General features: G+C 32.2%; 2 protein-coding genes across 2 annotated transcripts in view; both read right to left on the bottom strand.

Annotated features, from left to right (window-relative positions):
* The window catches only part of CCDC81 (coiled-coil domain containing 81), a 56,676-nt gene extending 50,512 nt beyond the window's left edge, over positions 1 to 6,164 (bottom strand). The window contains exon 1 of the mRNA XM_010990539.3: positions 5,360 to 6,164. The gene's annotated coding sequence lies outside the window, so the exon portion shown is untranslated. The remainder of the gene's footprint in view (positions 1 to 5,359) is intronic.
* A 537-nt stretch (positions 6,165 to 6,701) lies between these two features.
* Positions 6,702 to 19,897, bottom strand: part of HIKESHI (heat shock protein nuclear import factor hikeshi) — a 28,422-nt gene continuing 15,226 nt past the window's right edge. Inside the window, exons 3-5 of the mRNA XM_010990526.3 lie at positions 11,046 to 11,197; positions 7,694 to 7,812; positions 6,702 to 6,781 (exon numbers count right to left, since the gene is read on the bottom strand). Of these exons, the coding sequence (XP_010988828.1) occupies positions 6,727 to 6,781; positions 7,694 to 7,812; positions 11,046 to 11,197 (326 nt within the window). The 3' untranslated portion in view covers positions 6,702 to 6,726. The remainder of the gene's footprint in view (positions 6,782 to 7,693; positions 7,813 to 11,045; positions 11,198 to 19,897) is intronic.

Genomic DNA, 19,897 nt, shown 5'->3' with positions numbered 1-19,897 from the left:
TTCCAGTGTGATATTGAAAAGGAATGGTGAGAGGGGATATCCTTGCATTGTTCCCTGTTTTAGCAAGAAAGCTTCTAGTTTCTTACCAGTATGATGTTAGCCATAGGCTTTTTGTAGATGTTCTTTATCAAGTTGAGGGTGTTCCCATTTATTCCTAGTTTGCTGAGAATTTTGATCATGAATGGATGTCGGATTTTGTCAAATGCTTTTTCTACATCTATTGATATGATCATGATTTTTCTTTTTAGCCTATTGATGTGATGTGATGGATTATATTGATTTTCAAATGTTGAACCAGCCTTGCATACCTGGGATAAATCCTACTTGGTATACAGTTTGTTTTATACATTGTTGGATTCAATTTGCTAATATTTTGTTGAGGATTTTTGCATCTGTGTCCATGAAATATGTTGGTCTATAGTTTTGTTTGTTTTGTTTTGTTTTGTTTCCTTGTAATGCTTTTGTCTAGATTCAGCACTAGGGCAATGCTGATCTTTGAATGAGTAAGGAAGTATTTTTTCCTACCTTCTGGAAGAGATTGTAGATAATTGGTATAATTTTTTCCCTTAAATGTTTGGTAGAATTCACCATTGAATCCATCTAGGCCTGGTGCTTTCAGTTTGGGAAGGCTATTGATTATTGATTCAATTTCCTTTATCGATATAGGCCTATCCAGACTATCTATTCCTCCTTTTATTTTTCTGCCTAGTGGTTCCCAGGTTTTGAAGGACTTTTGTCTACCACTAACTTTTACATTTTTCTCAAACCTCAAGTACACAAACAACATTAGGAAAGTAAAATTCCAAGCAAGAAATACATTTCAGTTATCCTATGCAGCCCTATTATTTATGCATTTTCCTTTTAAAATACAATACATATTCAAATAGTTATTGGCCATTTCATTATTCATAAAAAGTCCCAAAGGTAAATAGCAATTTGAGTGCTCTTTGAAGCTGGTAATGAAATAGTAGTTCACTTCATCAGTGAGTGATCCTTGCTGATATTCTACCTGATACATTTTAATAATCTGAATTTTAATACTTAGTGAACACTTAGGATACACCAGGTATCAGTTTATGAGTTTTGTGTAAATTAACTCATCTGTACCTTATAATGAACCTGTAATGCAGATACTGTTGTCACTTCTATAGTTAAGAAAACTAAGACACAGAGAAACTAAGTAACTACATAAGGTCACACCAGTCAGTAAATGGTAGAGCCAGGTTTTAAACAGCTCTAGAGGCCATTACCTTGACCTTCATATAATTTATAAGATAAATTTATATAATGTAGCTTTATTGTTCTCTATGCATCTTTGCCAAAAACAAAAAAACAAAAAAAACAAAAAAAAACCCCTTTGCTTCTTTGGGAAAAGAAAGCTATTTGCTAGTGCTATTGAGAGCTAAGAAAACTGGTTCCTGGTAAGAAAATACCATTTTTTGATCAATTAAATACAGAGAAGTTGAATTTGGCTCTAATAGCTCAAATCTCTGAAATACATTGGTCCACAATGGGTTCTAAATGGGAAAAAAAAAAAAAAGGAATGGCAGGCCATGAAACTGTTTCAAAAAATGTTTAAGCTAGAACATGTATAAATGACTTTTATTCCTTATTTAGACTTATTAAGTGTCTGACAGTAACAATTAAATTTCTCACATCACTGCATTTGCCAAAGGGAAATTAAAATGGAGTTCTATATTCCAATAAGCTAGAAAAACACTAAGTTAAACAAGTTTAAATAGGTTTCTTTCTGAGGATTTTGCAGAGCCTTTAGTATGCAAGTATGTAGCAATTAGAATTTTAAGAAGGGGGAGATCATACTGTTTCTTAACTATTTGACCATATAAGCTTTTCCCCCATAGTATCTAGCAGAATTAGTACTGTATGAAATGCGCTTTGAATAATATCACAGTATATGCCATATTTAAAAAATCATATTCATATTTCATATGATATTCACATTTCATATTCAAGAAATAGGGGATAAATTAAAGTCTTGAGAAGCATCATTCCCTACTGAAAAAATCCAAAACACCCCTCATACCCAATTTTTTCCTTTGTAGATCCTCCTGAAACCCTCAAGTTGGAAACCACTAGAAACATAAGGACAATTTAACCAAGAAAGCACTTACTTCTCCACAAAGCTCTCATATCTTGTTCAGCCTTTCAAAAAAACAAAAACAAAAAACTATTGAGCATCTACTATTTGCCAACAATTAAAAAGGTAGCTCCTGTCCTCAAGAAAGTCAAAAAGACAAGTAAGTAGGTAAGAACAATGTAGTGTGATTAGGTGTCACAAAATGCTATAGGAGGGAGGAAAAAAGACTATCTAGTTTTGAGGAGTCAGGGAAAGCTTCGCTGGGGAAGTGAAATTTAAGTTAAGACCTAAGGAAGGATTACCAGAGCAAAGGGAATGAAAGAACAACATACTAAGCAGAGCAGAAAAAACATATACAAAGGCCCTTCTAGCTATACACTCATGGTGGAACATGCACTAGTTAAAGGTGGTGAGGTGGGGGATGGGGGGAAATTAGTATTAAGAGATAAAGCTGAAGAGGTAAGGAGGATCTGTAATAATTCCATACTTCATTCTGAAATCAATGAAAAACTTACTGAAGGACTTCAAGCTAGGGATTGAGATTATCAGATTTACACATTATAAAGAACACTCTGGCAGCCGTGTAGCAAATATTAAAGTTCCTAATAATCTCAGTCACATATTCTTTCATCTTTTATGCTTGCACACCCAAATTAACAAAAGTAGACTTGTTTCAACAAATGGTGTTGGGATAACTGGATATCCACATGCCAAAGAATGAAACTGCAGCCCTACCTCACACCATTCATAAAAATTAACTCAAAATAAGTCAAACACCTATATATGAGAGCTAAAATTATGCAACTCTTAAAACAGGAATAAATCTTAGATTTATAGAATAAATAAATCTTTTCTTAGATATGATACGAAAAGCATTAGTGACAAAAGAAAAAAGACAAATTAGATTTCACCAAAATTAAAAACTTTTGCATTGCAACTATTCCTCTCATCAAGAAAATGAAGACAATGGGAGAAATATTTGCAAAGTATATATCTGTTAAGGGCCTTGTACCCAGAATATATAATGAATGAACTATTATAACTCAACAATAAAATGACAAATAACCAAACTAAATGGGCAAAGGATCTGAATAGACATTTTCCCAAAGAACATAAACAAATGGCCAAAAAATACATGGAAAAATACTCAATATCATTAGTCATTAGAAAGCTGCAAATCAAAACCAGAGTGAGAACCACTTCATAATCACTAGAATGTTTACAATTAAAAGAAACAATAACTAGTGTTGGCAAGGATGTTGAGATATTGAAACCTTCATACGTTACTCATGACAAAGTAAAAGCTCTGGAAAAGTTTACCAATTCTTCAAAAAGTTAAACATAGTTACCATATAACCCAGTAATTCCACTCTTAGGTATATACCCAAGAGAAATGAAAACTTACATCCACATAAAAACTTATACATGAATGTTCATAGCAACATTATTCATAAAAGCCAAAAAACAGAAGTAACCAAAATGTCCATCAGTTGAAATAAGGATAAAATGTGGCATAACCATGTAAACATTATTGACAATAAAAAGGAATAAAGCTCTGATACATGCTATATAACATGAATGAATCTTGAAAAATTATGCTAAGTAAAGGAAGTCAGTTACTGAAGACCACATACTATTTGATTCCATGTATATAAAATACTCAGAAAAGGCAAATCCAGAGACAGAAAGTAGATTTGTAGCTGCTTAGAGCTGGCGGGGATGCTGGGGGCTGGGGATCAACTGCTAATGGTTATGGAGCTTCTTTTAGGGGATGAAAATGTTCTATAATTAGATCATGATAGTTGCACAATCCTGTGAATTTACTAAAAAAACACTGTATACTTTGATGCTTTGAGAATTATTCCTTAGTAAGTTTTTTAAGCAGGCAAATGCTGAAAGCAGGTGTGTATACAAAAATTATGGTAATAAACAGAAGATGCAGAAATGAAAAATTACTTGATCATTCTAATAAATCCATAAATCTAAAATCTAAAAATGAAAATATCTTACAACTATGAAGCTAAGAAGACAGCCATCCTCTTGTCAACAAAATTATTGGCTGTCAGTTTTCAATTAATTCTTCACGTATTGCATTTTGATGATGCGAGTACAACAATCAGAAAGTAATAAGGTAGAACCTACTAGATAGGTATCTGAAATCTAGAATCAGCATTGACAAGATGGATTTACGTTCTAGATTCATATATGACAACTCATGCACAGTTAGTTAAATTCATAAGACAACTTCCTTATCGGGTACTAACATCATCAAAACTATGAAAATATGAAACACATATTTGGGTTTGCTACTTTCTCATTATTTAAAATTCTAAAAAGTCCCTTTCTAGCCTTTTATTTTTTTATTCAGTAAATTATTCAAGAAGTGACTTAGAAGCATTTTTAAAAGTGGATTCATTGGGCACAGATGATAAATGGTGTTACTATTTTTCCTAGTATACCGAATAAAGATTTTTGATGGAGACTGTTTCTTGCCTCTGGATATTTTTGACTCATGTTTGTATCTTGTCTCCTCTGACAACTCTGTGATTTTGCCTTTCCCAAATCGAGGCATAAAAAAACTGCTAAGATGTCTTTTTTGCCTAAAGTCTCTGGGTATCCTTGACTTCATGAAAAAAATAATAGAAAAAATTAATTTGTTTGGCATTCTCCAAATTTTAATTAATTCTAAATTATTCTAAAAACGCTTCTTAAAAATCAAACTTCAAGAAAAAAAAGAAAACTTGACAAATCAAGAGCTTATTCTTCCTAGGTTAAAATTTGTTAATGAAAATGTTTCAACATGTCTTTGTCCCTTTAAGCTGCTATAAGAAAATACCACAGGCTGAGTAGCTTATAATTAACAGAACTTTGTTTCTTATAGTTGTGGAGGCTGAAAGTCCAAGATCAAGGTGCCAATGTGGTTAGCTGAGGGCCCCTTCCAGGTCACAGAGGTCTCCATGTATCCTCACATGGTGGAAAGGACCTTTGGGAGGAAATTGGTCTCCTAAGGAGTTTAAAGGAATAGCTATTAAATCTTTCACAGTGGAATTTGACTCTGAATCTGTCAGATTCTAATGAAAAAGATTTAGTAGCTATTCCTTTAAACTCCTGAGACCAATTTCCTCCCAAAGTTCCCTTCTAAAATTTGAATTTTCCTCATACCATTAGAACCGATCTCCATTCTTACAAAAATTGGAACTTTAAGTCAACAAAATACTTCTGCTATAATCATTACAGCACTGTCAGGAGAACCAAGCTCACCAGGGGAGAGAACAGATGCTGGAGCTATTCTCACTGCACTGGTCATTTTCTCCAAGATTTTCCAGACTTCTATGCAGGAATTAAACTCTCCTCAGAATGTGCCCACCTCCGGGCTCACTCCTGTTGTGATAAAATATATTCATATTCCTGATATTAATCTGTAATTCATCAGGGATTATTTTATCAACACCAGGCTTTCCCCCACTTCCTAAACCCAAACCTGTCTTGTCTACATGGAATAATTAAGAAGTTTCCAATATTTAAAGCCCTTTTCTCTCCAGTATAGTGTGTTTCCTTGAGAAGTATAACAAGAGACTTCCAAAATGAAGCAGGTGTTGGTTACTCAAGAAAGCACTCAGAAGTGATAACTGACTCTCTTTATGCATACTGTGCAAGACTACTACTCAACCAGCAAAAGTAATACAATTAGAAAAGTGGTCCAAATTTTGCCTCATCCTCCGCTGTGCAAAGTGGTTCAAATTTTGACTCACCTTCTGCTATGCAAGTCCAACAAACAAATTTAATTAAATACACTACCCAGGATAGTCATGGACAATCACAGTCACAGTCTTTCATAGCCTCTTGGCAAGCCAAGCGGCAGTTTGTATTTAATTAATACTTCCTGTTGTATTTCTATAAAGACCACTGGACAGGTAAGACCCTGTGGTTTTTGGTCAATGGGCACCACCAGTATAAGTTCAAAGGGTTCCCTTTTGAATGAGACACAAAGGCTTCATCCTCATAGATAAAAGTAATGAATCCTATATTCTATACACAAATATCTAACAACATTACCAATACTAAATAAAACCTTATCAGTATTAATTATGGCAATTTAACTAAACAAATAAAAATGTATGAAATTTGCTGATATAAAGTGACAACCAACTCCTCAACTGAAAAAACTTGTAATCTTAAGAAACACTAACTGAAAATAACTTTTCCATATGTAAAAATGTATCTTGGATATGTTTTCTCAAAAGTCCCCCAAATTTTCATATCGGTGATTTTCAAGTTAACTATTCTAGCAAACCACTGTAAATATAAATAAAAGATTATAAATGCAATGCATTTGGTATGCTATTGTGAATATGCTTTATTTTTAAGTAAAAAATGAATCATAGCCAAAACAAAATGTTTTGCCTCTGAATAGTTTAAGCTTAAGGGAAAAAAGTCATTAATGATGAGCATACTTCCATTTTTCAATGTTTTTAATTTTTTATAAAGATTTTAATTAAGCTTCATAGTCACCAAGCAGTTTTTAAACCTAGGCTTCATGATCCTTTCAACTTCATGCTTTTTAAATGGAGTCATTATCTTCAAAACACAACAAATTTCAGAATCCATTAAAAATTATTTTATTCAAATTATGTTTTCCAAAAAAGAGGGTTCTGTGCTAGCCGTCTTTGAAAGTTTTCATACCTACAAAAGAAAAAACATATTTACAAGAAATTTAATTAGAATCTTTCATAATCTGACAAATGACTCATCAAAAAGTAAACAACTTTACATGTTATTTCTAAAAAGCTAAGACTAAAAATCTAGAAAGCTAAAAAGTTAATCTGGAAGTTTATTAGTTTATAAAAAGATAGCCAGCACAGTGATTTAACGGGTTGTATATGAAAGCACAAAGCATAGTAATTTTTTTAACTGTTTATCTTCTGCAAATCTAAGAGCTAGAAGGGACCTAAGAAAAAAATTCTAACTCCTCCTCCCTCATTTCATAGATGAAAGTAATTCTACTACGTTATAACAAAGCTCAAACTTCATATATTCCAGTACCATCCATGCTACACATGCTACCACTTCTCCTTATGCACCCCCCCCCCACTGGGATACTAAAAGTGAAAAGAAGTATTTGTAAAACAGAAACATAGAAAAGCTGGGGAAATAGACTTATTAACCATTCACGTACACAGTGCAGTATAAACCACTCTGATGTTTTATACATGTTTACTTTAAATCAAGATTTTCTACACTTATGAAAAGAAAAAGGTTTTCATTGCTATTTCAAGTCTCACATACAGTATTTATAATTTGAAACATAAAAATATTTACAGTCCTTAATTGTGGTTCCTGAAATAAAGGCAACTGTATTTTCCTGTCTTTATAAATCCAAAATGGCTACTATAAAACAGAATACTTCCTGGGATAGAAACTATTCCTAACCTGAACTCTAAAGCACATACTTTCTAATGGCATGCAAATATTAATGTATGATGATGTGCACAGTAAAAGAATATGTTTAAATGCCACAGAAGAAATACATTCACAAGCAAAAAAGTGTCATGGTTATTAACAGCCTTAATATGAGAGCTACAAAATGCCCCATACCATTTCAGAACCACATTTGCCGGAATGAACATTTCAGATGGACTTGGTGTCATCTGGGCCTGAGAGACAGCAAATGATGAAGCAAAATTGTAGAAGTTGTCCAACATCTTTTGTGTGAACTAAAAGTTAATAATGAATAGATTAATGGATTATACTAAATACTCCATTTAGACCTTAAATTTTTAATTAAAAATGGTGCCACATTAACCTAGTTGAAGGACGGAGAATTCTAAGACAGTCTAATGCTGAACATTAAGAAAAGTCATAAAATGACATTATGACACAAAGTTATAACAATCTGCCATTAGTACTTTCTTTATATCTCAAAGAATTTCTATGATTATCAAGTATTTTTAAGTTTTAACATACTTACTTTGGAAAAAAAGGAAAAAAAAATTTTTTCCTTTAAAGTACCTTCTTTTATCTCCTACTCTGGAGATGCCCCTCTCTTCAAATACCACCCTCGGCAAATCAACCTGTTTTCTTATATAAAACAGTAACCATCTCTAAGGAGTTTTTTTCTTGCCAGAAGGATAAAAGCTTAAGTCTAATAAAAGAGCAACTGGTAGTTTGCCAACAATTATAAAGAAGAGAAACGTAGCACTAGTCCATTTCTGCTATTTCCTGGCCTGTTTGTTCTCAGTGACCCTTAAATGGGCAAATCTACTAACATCGTCCAAGTCTTCTCGGTAGAAGCTAGAAGTTAACTGATTCATACTTCTTGAGGATCAAATGGGTTTAAGTACCAAACCAAAAAGAAGTGAACTACTAAAGATGATACTATCTTTTATTCACTCAAAAATAATCTTCCCAACATCACTTTCTCAGAAACAGAAAACTAGCCATTAAGGCTCTTGCTGTCTCTTTTCTACATGAGAAGAAATACCTTATCAGGGTTTTTGTTTATTTAATAATATGAAGATAGCTTAATCTAAGAGACTACTGTTAAGGTACTTGAACCAACATCACAGTTCAGTAAGATCACCAACTAGAAGATCAGTGTCAGGAGAAAAAAACAGCAACCCTCTACATAAGCAACAAAAAATTTTAAATGTTACTTAAGAAGATCTAATTCATGATAGAAACAATATCTGTAAGATACCTAGGGAAAATGCTAACACAAGCTGATGATAATACTTCTGTGGAAAATATTTAAGACAGTCTTGAGAGACAGGAAAGAAAACAAATGAAAGGACCTATATACCATGCTGAGTGGAAAGATACATGTTTACAGACAGAAGGACTTAATGTGGTAACAGCACATTAAACCTATAAATTCAATGTTATTTTCAACTAAATTCCAACAAGATTTTTCATGGCACTTGACAAGCTGATACTAAAATTATTATGAAAAATCCCTAAGCCTATTTTGATGACTAGGAGGGGAGACTTGGCTTACCAGATATGAAGACTTTTACTGGCAAAGGAACAGGTAAACAAACTAATTGGAATAAAAGAGAAAGCCCAGAAACAAACCTAAGCATATGTGACACATGATATATAAAGATGCTAATACTCAAAAAAAAAAAACAACAAAAACCAGACTAACTATTTAATTAATGGGGCTAGAACAACAAGTTTTGATAGGGGGAAAAAATGAATTTAGATCCCTTCCCATCCCACACACAAACACAATTCAAAAAGTAAAATGTTAAATCCTTAAGAACTATGAGAGAACATAACATCTTCACATAGCAGGGTAAGGAAGAACTTCTCAAATACAAAAACCCTACAAATCATAAAGGGAAAAGCTGATAAAACTTGTCTACATAAAAATATGTGTGTATGCAAAAGACATCATAAACAGTATTGAAAGATAAGCAATATGCTAGAAGAAATTTACAACATATATAACAAAGGATTATTATCCAGAACATATAAAGGCCTTTTCCCAAAAAGCTAAAATTAAGAAGTGCCAAAAATCACACAATAGAAAATTGGGCAAAATATATATAAATAGTCCTATACCTAATTACCTTCCCCCCAAATTAATCAATTGATTAATTCATTATTTTAAAAGTCCTATAAAAGAAAATACAAATGCAAGCCAAAAATGAGAGAAGATGCTCAACTTCACCAGCAGTCAAAAACAAACAAACAAACAAACAAAAAAAACCCAAAACAACAGCAATAGTCTACTTTCACCTATCAAGTTTGGCAAAAATTTAAGATCTGATAAATTAGTGAGAATGTATAAACATCTACCAATATGGATATGAAAAAACAAACTGTAGCTCATTCATACAATGACATAGTATAAGGCAGGTAAAACAAACGATCTATTCCATGTATCATATCAACACAGATAAATCTTTAATATTGAGTGAACAATAGGAAGCCATCGAAGTCTGTGCAATATATTACCATTTATATCCATTTTAAGACATATGAAAGAGTAAATCAACAAGAAGGAAAAATAAAGGAACCAGAAAAAAAGGAATTTAACACAGAAGAAAAGTAAAAGAAATTTCTGGAGTTATGGTAAAAGAAGACAATACTTTGACAACAGCTATGCAACAGACTCAGAGAATAATCAGTCCACAGTACAAAAGAGAAAGTTCCAAAACAGAATGTTTCCAAATTTTAAATTGCTATATTTAAATATATCGAACGGGAATTTACACTTGGCAGAGTTTGGGCATAAATTATTAGAAATGAAAACACAGAAATCCATGCAAAGAAAAAAAATGAGGAACTTTTTAACCAGGAAAAATGAAGTTATACAGGACAAGAAATTTAATGGTAGCACTACACATGGCTCATTTTTGAAAAATATTTACCACATTATAATGCTGAAAACTCTGAACATTAATTTCATGAAAATTTATATTGGAAAGGTGGGGAGAAAAGATATCTGTGTATTTTGGTGAGCAGAAGATTAAGAGAGCTGTTACGGTACATATCAGTAAGTCAATGGAAAACACCTGTAACAGATAATAAAAGTTTAAGCAAGCTTCTTCTGACACATGGAAGTAAATACAGAAAGAAATTGTTAAAAAAGGCGGGAGGGAGTTGAAAGTGACTGCTGCTGAGGAGCAGAACAAGAGCAGAATATAAGCTCAGCATACTAATTGTGGGAGTGAAAGGGGAAATTTTAATATTTAAACTCATTTAAAAAATCACTTTGAGCTATTTTATCACTGTAAGAACAGACCTCTCATCAAAGCATTTATAAACTTTAAAATACTGATAGAGAAGGGAGACAAAATGAAAATATTCATGGAAGCCAATAATTTATGTCATATATGTTGACCTTCATTTTTATATGAATTCTACCACCAGGCTAATTTCTGAAGTAAAGAATGTGATTTTTTAATTATTTTAGAAAATAATGAAATGTGAATTGCATTACCTGAGTGAATGAGTCAACTGAGGATACAGCAGCATTACCTACAGGAGTCTGCTGAGCCAGACTGTCCAGTAATTCCACTGAAATTCCAATCTGAGCAACAGATGGGGTTCGGACAATATTCATGGCTCCAAAAGGGTGTTGGCTTCCTTCTCCTGAAAGAAATTAACATGCACCACATATTTCAATTTTAACTTGTATCCATACAAATTCCTTTGTAAAGATGTAAAGAACCTCTGATCTATTTGCACTAAAATGTTCCATTACATGAAAGTTTGTCTCCTCTCAGATAAATGTAAAAGGATACCAAGCTTTTATCATATTAACAAAGAATTAGGAAAACTAAAATTTTCCCACCAGAAAAATAGCTGTCACTTTTCTAAAACTTCTGAAAATTACTGCAGCTAGAAATGGAAATTAAGAGAATAAGAGAAAAATAAGTAAATGAGCATGAATTACATAAGAGATTCTCAATGCTAAGTTTGAGGGAAGGATATTTTAAAAGATTTTTAGAATTAGTTTTAATATTTTCTGATTATTTCACTAAAGTGGATCTGTCAATTGCCTTATTACTGATGACTACACAGTGTATTTTACTAAATCTTATGGATCACCCCACTCAACACTCAATGATCTGTTATCAAACAGGCAGTAAAGAAATTTCCAGCTTATTCATGAAAAATATAAAATAATTTTCCCCTTTATATCATTTATAAGTAAAATATATAATACATCACAAATATATCAAAATATACATCTGAGCCTCTAAGCACCAATTTAACATGGGAAATATAGGCCAATTTTATTAATCCACATTAGACATAATCAATAAAGTTAGTCTGATGAAGGAGAAAAATCATACAATGAACAGATCACTAGTTTATCTGCTGTTTTTATATGACTATAAAATGTCTAAAGAAATACTGAAGAACAAAAATCTGGGACAACACACATTCCTAATAACTAGAACATTCACTGCAAGTATCAAAACTCTTCCTAAATTTTCAAGCATACGAATATAAACTTTTAATTGCATTTTTCTGAGCTTTAAAAATACATACACATTTCAGTATTTTTAAAGTATTTGGTTTTTATTTCCACATATTTGTGAATTTTCCAGATTTACTTGTTATTTCTAATTTCTATCAATGTAGTCAAAGAACAGCATGATTTCAGTCTTTTAAAAATACTAAGCATTTCTGTGGAGAAAAGGGAACCCTCCTACACTGCTGGTGGGAATGCAGTTTGGTGCAGCCACTGTGGAAAACAGTACGGAGATTCCTCAAAAGACTAGGAATAGACTTACCATATGACCAAATAATCCTGCTCCTGGGCATATATCCAGAAGGAACCCTACTTCAAAAAGACACCTGCACCCCAATGTTCATAGCAGCACTATTTACAATAGCCAAGATATGGAAACAGCTTAAATGTCCATTGACAGATGACTGGATAAAGAAGATGTGGTATATTTATACAATAGAATACTATACAGCCATAAAAATGACAACATAATGCCATTTGCAGCAACATGGATGTCCCTGGAGAATGTCACTCTAAGTGAAGCAAGCCAGAAAGAGAAAGAAAAACACCATACAAGATCGCTCATTTGTGGAATCTAAAAAAAAAAAAAAAAAAAAAAAAAAAAAAAAAGAAAAAGACAAATGAACATAAATACAAAACAGAAACAGACTCATAGACACAGAATACAAACTTGTGGTTGCCAGGAGGGAGGGGGATGGGAAGGGACAGACTGGGAGTTCAAAATTTGTAGATACTGACAGGTATATATAGAATAGATAAACAAGATTATACTGTATAGCACAGGGAAATATATACAAGATCTTGTGGTAGCTCATGGTGAAAAAGAATGTGGCAATGAATTTATGTATGTTCATGTATAATTGAAAAATTGTGCTCTACACTGGAAATTGAGACAACATTGTAAACTAACTATAACTCAATAAAATAAAATTTAAAAAAATACTAAGCCTTTTATTCCTTTGATAACTATGTAAGTTTAAAAAGCTAAGAATCAATCTGTTCGTAGAAACAATAATTAGTAAATATATGTAAACTAAAAAAATGTGTAGTACACTGTATATATGTATTTACATGCAATATAATGTGTATGTGCACTCGAACTGTAATAAAAATCTATGGAAAAAAATACTAAGCCTTGTTCTGTGGTCTAATATATGGCTATTCAAGAAAATGTTCCATTGGCACTTGAGAAGAACATACATGCTGTTGTTGAGTAGAATGCTCTATATGTTAGGTCTAGTTCATTTACAGTGTTGTTCAAATCTTCTATAACCTTGATAATAATCTGTCTAGCTGTTCTATCCATACCGAGTAGGGTATTGAAGTTTCCAACTATTACTGCTAAATTATTTCTCCTTTCAATTCTGTCAATTTCTGCCTCATGTTCTGAGGCTCTGTTAGGTGCACACAAGTTTGGAATTGTTCCATCTTTTTGATAAATTGACCCTTTTTATTATACAATGTCCTTATATACCTCTCATAATAATTTTTGTTTTAAGACTATTTACTCTTACAGTCCCTCCAAGTTCCCTTTTGGTTTCTGTTTGCATATTTTTTTTTCTTCCTTTACTTTCAACCAATTTATAAATCTTTGAATCAATAGCTGAATCATATTTTTTATCCATTCTGCAAATCTCTGCCTTTTAGTTGAAGATCTCAATTTTGTGTTAAATAGACACTTGTCAGTGTACTAATTCCCCCCCCCCTTTTTTTTACTATATATATAATTTTTGCTATATTCTTTAAATGGTTGCACTGGGGATTACAATTAACATCTTAATTTATAACTACCTAGTCTGGATTAATACATATTTAATTTCAACAATATATAAAATCTTCGCTCCTATATAACTGCTTCTCTCCTTTAGTTGTTATCGTTGCTAATTACATCTTTATACATAGTGTGCCCATGAGCACAGACTTACAGTTTTACAGTTTTTGTTTTATGCAGTTGTCTCTTATACCAGAAAGGAAAAAAAGTGGGGTTACAAAATATATATTAATACTGACTTTTATAATTATCTATGTAATTACCTTTACCTGCGTCCTTTTTTTCACTTGACATGAACTCATATTACTATCTCATGTCCTCTCACTTGAGCCTGAAGGATTCCCCTTAGCATTTCTTATAAGGTAAGTCCTCCACCCATGATTCTCTCAGTTTTTGTTTATCTGGGACCATCTTCATTTCTCCCTCATTTTTGACGGAGACAGAATTCTTGATTGATCTCTTTCTTTAAGTACTTTAAATATGTCATCCTACTTTCTCTGGACTGAATGTTTCTGATGAAAAATCAGCTATAATCCCAGTAAGGATACTTGTATGTGGTAAGTTGCTTCCCTTGCCACTTTCAAGATGCTCTGTCTTTGGCAGCTTAATTATCATATGTCTTGGAATGACGTTTATCCTATTTGAGGTTTGCTGAGCTACTTAAGTTTGTAGATTAATGTTTCCCATCAAATTTAGAGTTTTAAGGCAGTATTTCTTCAAACATTCTTTCCACCCCTTCTCTCTCTCTCTTCTTCTTCTGGGACTCCCATTATGCATATGCTGGCATGCTTGATGGTGTCTCACTGGTCTGTCTCCAAGGCTCTGATCATTTTTCATTCTTTTTACTTTCCGCTCTTCAAATTAGATATTTCAATTTACCTATTTTCTAATTGACTGATTCTTTTTTGTGCCTACTCAAATCTGCTACTGAAACCCTCTAATCAATTTTTCATTTCAGTTACTGTACTTTACCATTCCATGATTTATGTTTAATTCCTTTAAAAATTCTTCCTACTGATATTTTCTACTTGTTGATACATTATTCTCCTGATTTCCTTTAGCTCTCTGAGCATATTTGAGACAGTTTCCTTCAAATCCTATAGGAAACTAGTGCTTTACTATCAATATACAAGGAAAAAGCAGTCATCATCATTTACTATCTGGGTCAAATTGACTCTTAGAAATATACACATTTTAAGTCATTTCACAAAAAAAGTTCAGAAAAAGAGATAGTAAAAAAACTTTATTAGAATTTTTAATAAGTATCAAACTATAGCAAACTTAAATATCCATTCCAGACTGCCCATATTTTTTTGGTTTTTAAGTTACAAATAGCCAAAATGGGCCACATTCTCTGAATACAAATGTTCATCACTGTCACAAATAAATGTGGAACCTATCCATTTTATAAATCTGACTCTTGATTTCAAACACAGCTGTAATTGGTTCTAGCTTATCATTACTTCTGGTCCTTCTGGCAACTGCATTGCCAAAATGCAACAACTGAAAACTTGAAGTTTTGAAAATTTTAATGGCTCATAACTTGTTGAAGAAAGAATGGCCATCCTCCTTGACCCATAACTTGCAAAACATTGTCATTTTTAGATTTATAAACCTTATTTAGAATAAGCAATCTAATTTTTTTCATTTCTACACCTATTGCTTTCTTATTGCCTTTATATATACACCCACTTTCAGCAATGTAATGTCCACTTACAAACTATATCATCTTTGGAGCACAAACCTAAGAGTTGAAAGAATACCCACACATCTTTTTACTTCATGTCCAAGATTTTGTCATAAAATGCTACGTGATTAATTCCCCCTTGCTGAATGACTAAACGGGTAAGAATATCAAATTTCTTTTGGTCCTTAAAAATATACTGCTCAATCATCAATGTTTTTGTTTGAGAAAATTCACCTAACAGATCATCATCTGAAGATTCAGTCTTGAGATCTTGCTTACATGATCAACTTCACTATCATCACGAGAATCTAGAATGCTATTTGTCTCTTTGGATTCATTTTCTTATTCACACAATAATTGTGAGATTTGTTTTTCTGACAATTTTCTTCTCTTTGCTATTATAAACAAAATTTGAAAAATTATTAATTCCCAATTCTGTCCAATAAAAGTAAAAAGCAGACAATGAAGATGATGTCTCCAGTCTTCTTTTATAGTTTTCAAAAGATGACATAATCCTTTGGACGATGGAGTATAAAAATTGTAGGATAATGCAAACTAAGTTGCACAGGTTAAATCTGACCCATAACCTATTTTTGTATGACGTGGGAGCTAAGAATAGTTTTTCCATTTTCAAAGTGTTGTTTAAAGAATACGTCACAGAGACCATATGTAGTACTTAAAGCCTAGAATGTTTACTATCTTATGCTTTACAAAAATGTTTGCCAACCTCTGCTTTAAGTAATTCCATCATTCTTCCCTTTTCTTATTATTTCAGCCTTTTTCCCCCATGGTTGAGAGTAATTAATGAGTAATGATGAAATAATTCCTCAGATGAAATAGCAGAATGTTTCAAGATATAGACAAAATAAGATCACTAATATCCCCAAATGCATTTTAGATTTATAAAATGGTCCAGTGGAACCATAGGGTAACTGCAAGATAGAATGAGTCTAAAAAATATGTAACTGTTTTCCCTGTTCTTTGGAAGACCTCTATGAAGGAATAAAATCCATGAAATATCAATCTTTTTAAGAGTTTTAAGTGCCCTAAAAAAGAAACTAAAGAACTAAACATGAGTTCACTGGTTAAGATAATTTAGGTGTGCATAGCAGCAAAGAGATGAGACTAAAGAAAACCGTAACGCCAAAAATAAGCAATTCATTATGAAATGACATTTGAATACGACATATGCTAAAAAGCTACATTAAAAACAGCTTAATTATGCTTGCTTAAAATCTTTTTAGTATTGAATATAAATATTTACAAATTATACATACATTCCTAGAACCTCTGCTTCATTTCTATTGATAGCCTGACAAGCCTAAAATTACATTTTTCACTAATGCATATTCTAAGAGCTATGTGATTTTCAAAGGTTTATCAACAATAAATATTTTAAACCAGATAAAAATGATAACTTATCTGACATCATAATATGTCTAGAATTTAGATGTCTGAAATGTATTTAAACAAGCAATATTTACCAAGTATCTAAAGTCTATCACTATGCTCAAAACCCTCTAAAGAACATAAGGTAAAAGATATAAACAATCCCTACTCTAAGGAGCTTATACTCTTAACAAGGCAATAACAATTACTTAATTTTTCTGAACAGGTTTCATTACCTGGGTAATTTTCAAGATCCCTCATAGAGCTGTCTATGATTTTATAAAAATATAATAACCATTTCTTGAACACAAACTATGTGCCAGGCGCTATTATGCATTCTGTATTTGTTCTAACACTGGCAAAAACATATACACTGTAGGTATTATTATCCTCATTTTACCTGAATTCTCCTCTAACGTTAAGTAACTTGGTCAAGACTCTCCAGCTAGTAATGAGTATCACTGGGATTCAGGTCTAGTAAGCTCCAAAGTTACTGTGCATTCCCATTCATTATCCTCTATGTTTATACCAAATTCTATGATATGAACTATTAACTGATTTTTATTCATTACTTACTTCACAATAAGCTATTCAAGAAAGCAAGTCAAGAAATGTCAAGAAGTAAAAGGTTCCCATTCTGGCTTTCATTCCACTTCATGTGAATAGACTAACAGTAGCATCTTGGACTTTTTTTTTTTTTTTTTGTCTTTTTTAAACTCCCTGGCAAGTTCAATACAATTTTAAAATAAAAACTAGAGTAAGTTTAAAAGTTTCTCCCTGGCAACTGTGCTAGATAAAATGAGAGACCATATATGTCATGCATAGAAGCCAAGCGATGACATTAAAATATGGCAGCAAGCCCAAAAAGAAAAGAGCAGAATTATAAAAAAGCAAGTCAAATGATGATTTATAACAAACTCTAAATTTAACATTCCTTAAAAATTCCTCTTTGGTGCTAAGCCTTTTTTCGTGGATATTTTTAATGTCGTCGTCATGAAAGACAAAGGCTGAGCAACTGTGTTAGATTAAAGACTAAAAGGTTTGACAATTAAATGCAATGCTCAACGCTGACTATATCCTAGATGGGGGGGAGCTGCTATAAAAGGTATTATTGGGAAAACTGGTAAACTTTAATGTAGAATGTTTATTAGACAAGAGTGTGGTATTAACATTAAATTTGCTGAATTTGATCATCATACTGTGATAATAAAAGAATACCCTTGTTCTAGGAAATATGCTGATGTATTTAGGAGTAAAGGAGTATGAGATCTACAACTTGTTCTCAAAAGTTTCAGGAAAAAAAATCTGGAGAATGATAAATGTAACAAAATGAATGAATATGGGAGAATGTAAAAAAACTTTATACTATCCTTGTAATTTTCCCCTAATTTTAAAATTATTTCAAAACAAAATTGTTTTAAATCCCTAATGCAAAAATTTTTTTTTAAGTATCAGAACTGCTATGTTTTAGAACTTCACTCCAAACTAACTCTACTTCACAGTGGGGCTTTGGCAAAAAAAAAAAAAAAAAAAAAGTAAAACCCCACCATAAGGTGCCTAGTTCAGGTGCCTGAAACACAAAATATTAGCTTTTTTCATAACAAGAGTATTCTATTCTACAAAGCTCTAACACATTCATTACTCTATTTTATTCACATAAATATATAATCCCTCTTCTCTATATGACAGGTAATTCAATCACCTATTTCTTATTCTTCTATTAAGTACAATCACATATTAAAGTGCTATACACACAATAAAAATATTTGTTAAGTTCCACATAAGTGTTTTTTATTATATCTGACCTAATGTCCTACTCCCCCACCTGCTCTTCCAATCTTGGCCTCTTCTGTTTCCCATTCTCCACTGCAGATGTCACTGGAATTCTCCCTGACTGAGGCATTGAGCCATTTCCTCATTGTCTCTTGAAACACTTTAAAATAGTTAACCTACAGAGAAAAGGAAGGTTTTAAGTTGAATTTTGTGTGTATGAAAGAATATGTGGATGTGGCTTAAACAAACTCTTCAAATAGTATAAGAATTCTACAAGTATTTACCTTTGACAGACATATGCAATAAACATGCATAAGTATGCATAATATAGATTCTTTCAGTAACACATTTTTGGTAAGAGAAATTGCTGCCACCTTCCAAGTTCAGAATCAAAATTTAAAACTTGGTGGGGGGAAGGTATAAAAAAATTTTTTAAACCTTAATTTAAAAGATATTGTACTCATGTTATTTATATATCATGAACCAAAACTTCTTAAAGTTAACATTACATGGCATCTTATTATTCACATATTACAAGTTATTATAAATGAACACCAGCACTCATTTGACCTACTATTTGAATGCTGAGGTTTTCTTATGCATCTTAACAGTATAGTGTTACCAAGGACAGATACCAACTTCAGAACTTAGGTAAACATCTTAAGAAAAACTTCCCCAAAATACTGTGAAAAAAATTCAAAAACTACTGTGAGATATGATAATACTAATATAATAGAACTAGAAAGAAATACTTAAATGCATGTAGAAAATGAATTCTAATTATGGGTACCTTTTACATTAATGAGATGGACACACATCAAAAAGCAGCCTATCTCCACAAAGCCTTCCTTAAGAAAATTAAAGATGTAGTCCATTGAGAAAGTTGCCAGTACAACCTGGACCTGACCCTGAAATGCTTCCCTAGACCAGATTAAGTCAAAGCAAAAGTGAGCAAATAATCCTTTTGCTTCTGCTATTCAACTCTGAAGGATGTAATAATTCTGAACTTTGGGGAAAATATGTAGAGTATTTATAATAGACCTTTTGGCTTCCTATTATCCATATCTGACTCTTTCACATACTACCGAGAGTTGCAATACTGAACTTCTGTATGAAGATGATGGGAATGAAGATAATTATCTTTAATTCAAAATATGTCAACAAAATGTGATTTTTGCCCTGAAGTTTTTG

The sequence above is a fragment of the Camelus dromedarius genome, chromosome 12 (genome assembly GCF_036321535.1).
Source record: "Camelus dromedarius isolate mCamDro1 chromosome 12, mCamDro1.pat, whole genome shotgun sequence".
NCBI lineage: Eukaryota > Metazoa > Chordata > Mammalia > Artiodactyla > Camelidae > Camelus > Camelus dromedarius.
The sequence above is the reverse complement of the archived record's forward strand: the minus strand, read 5'-3'. Positions and strand labels throughout refer to the sequence as shown.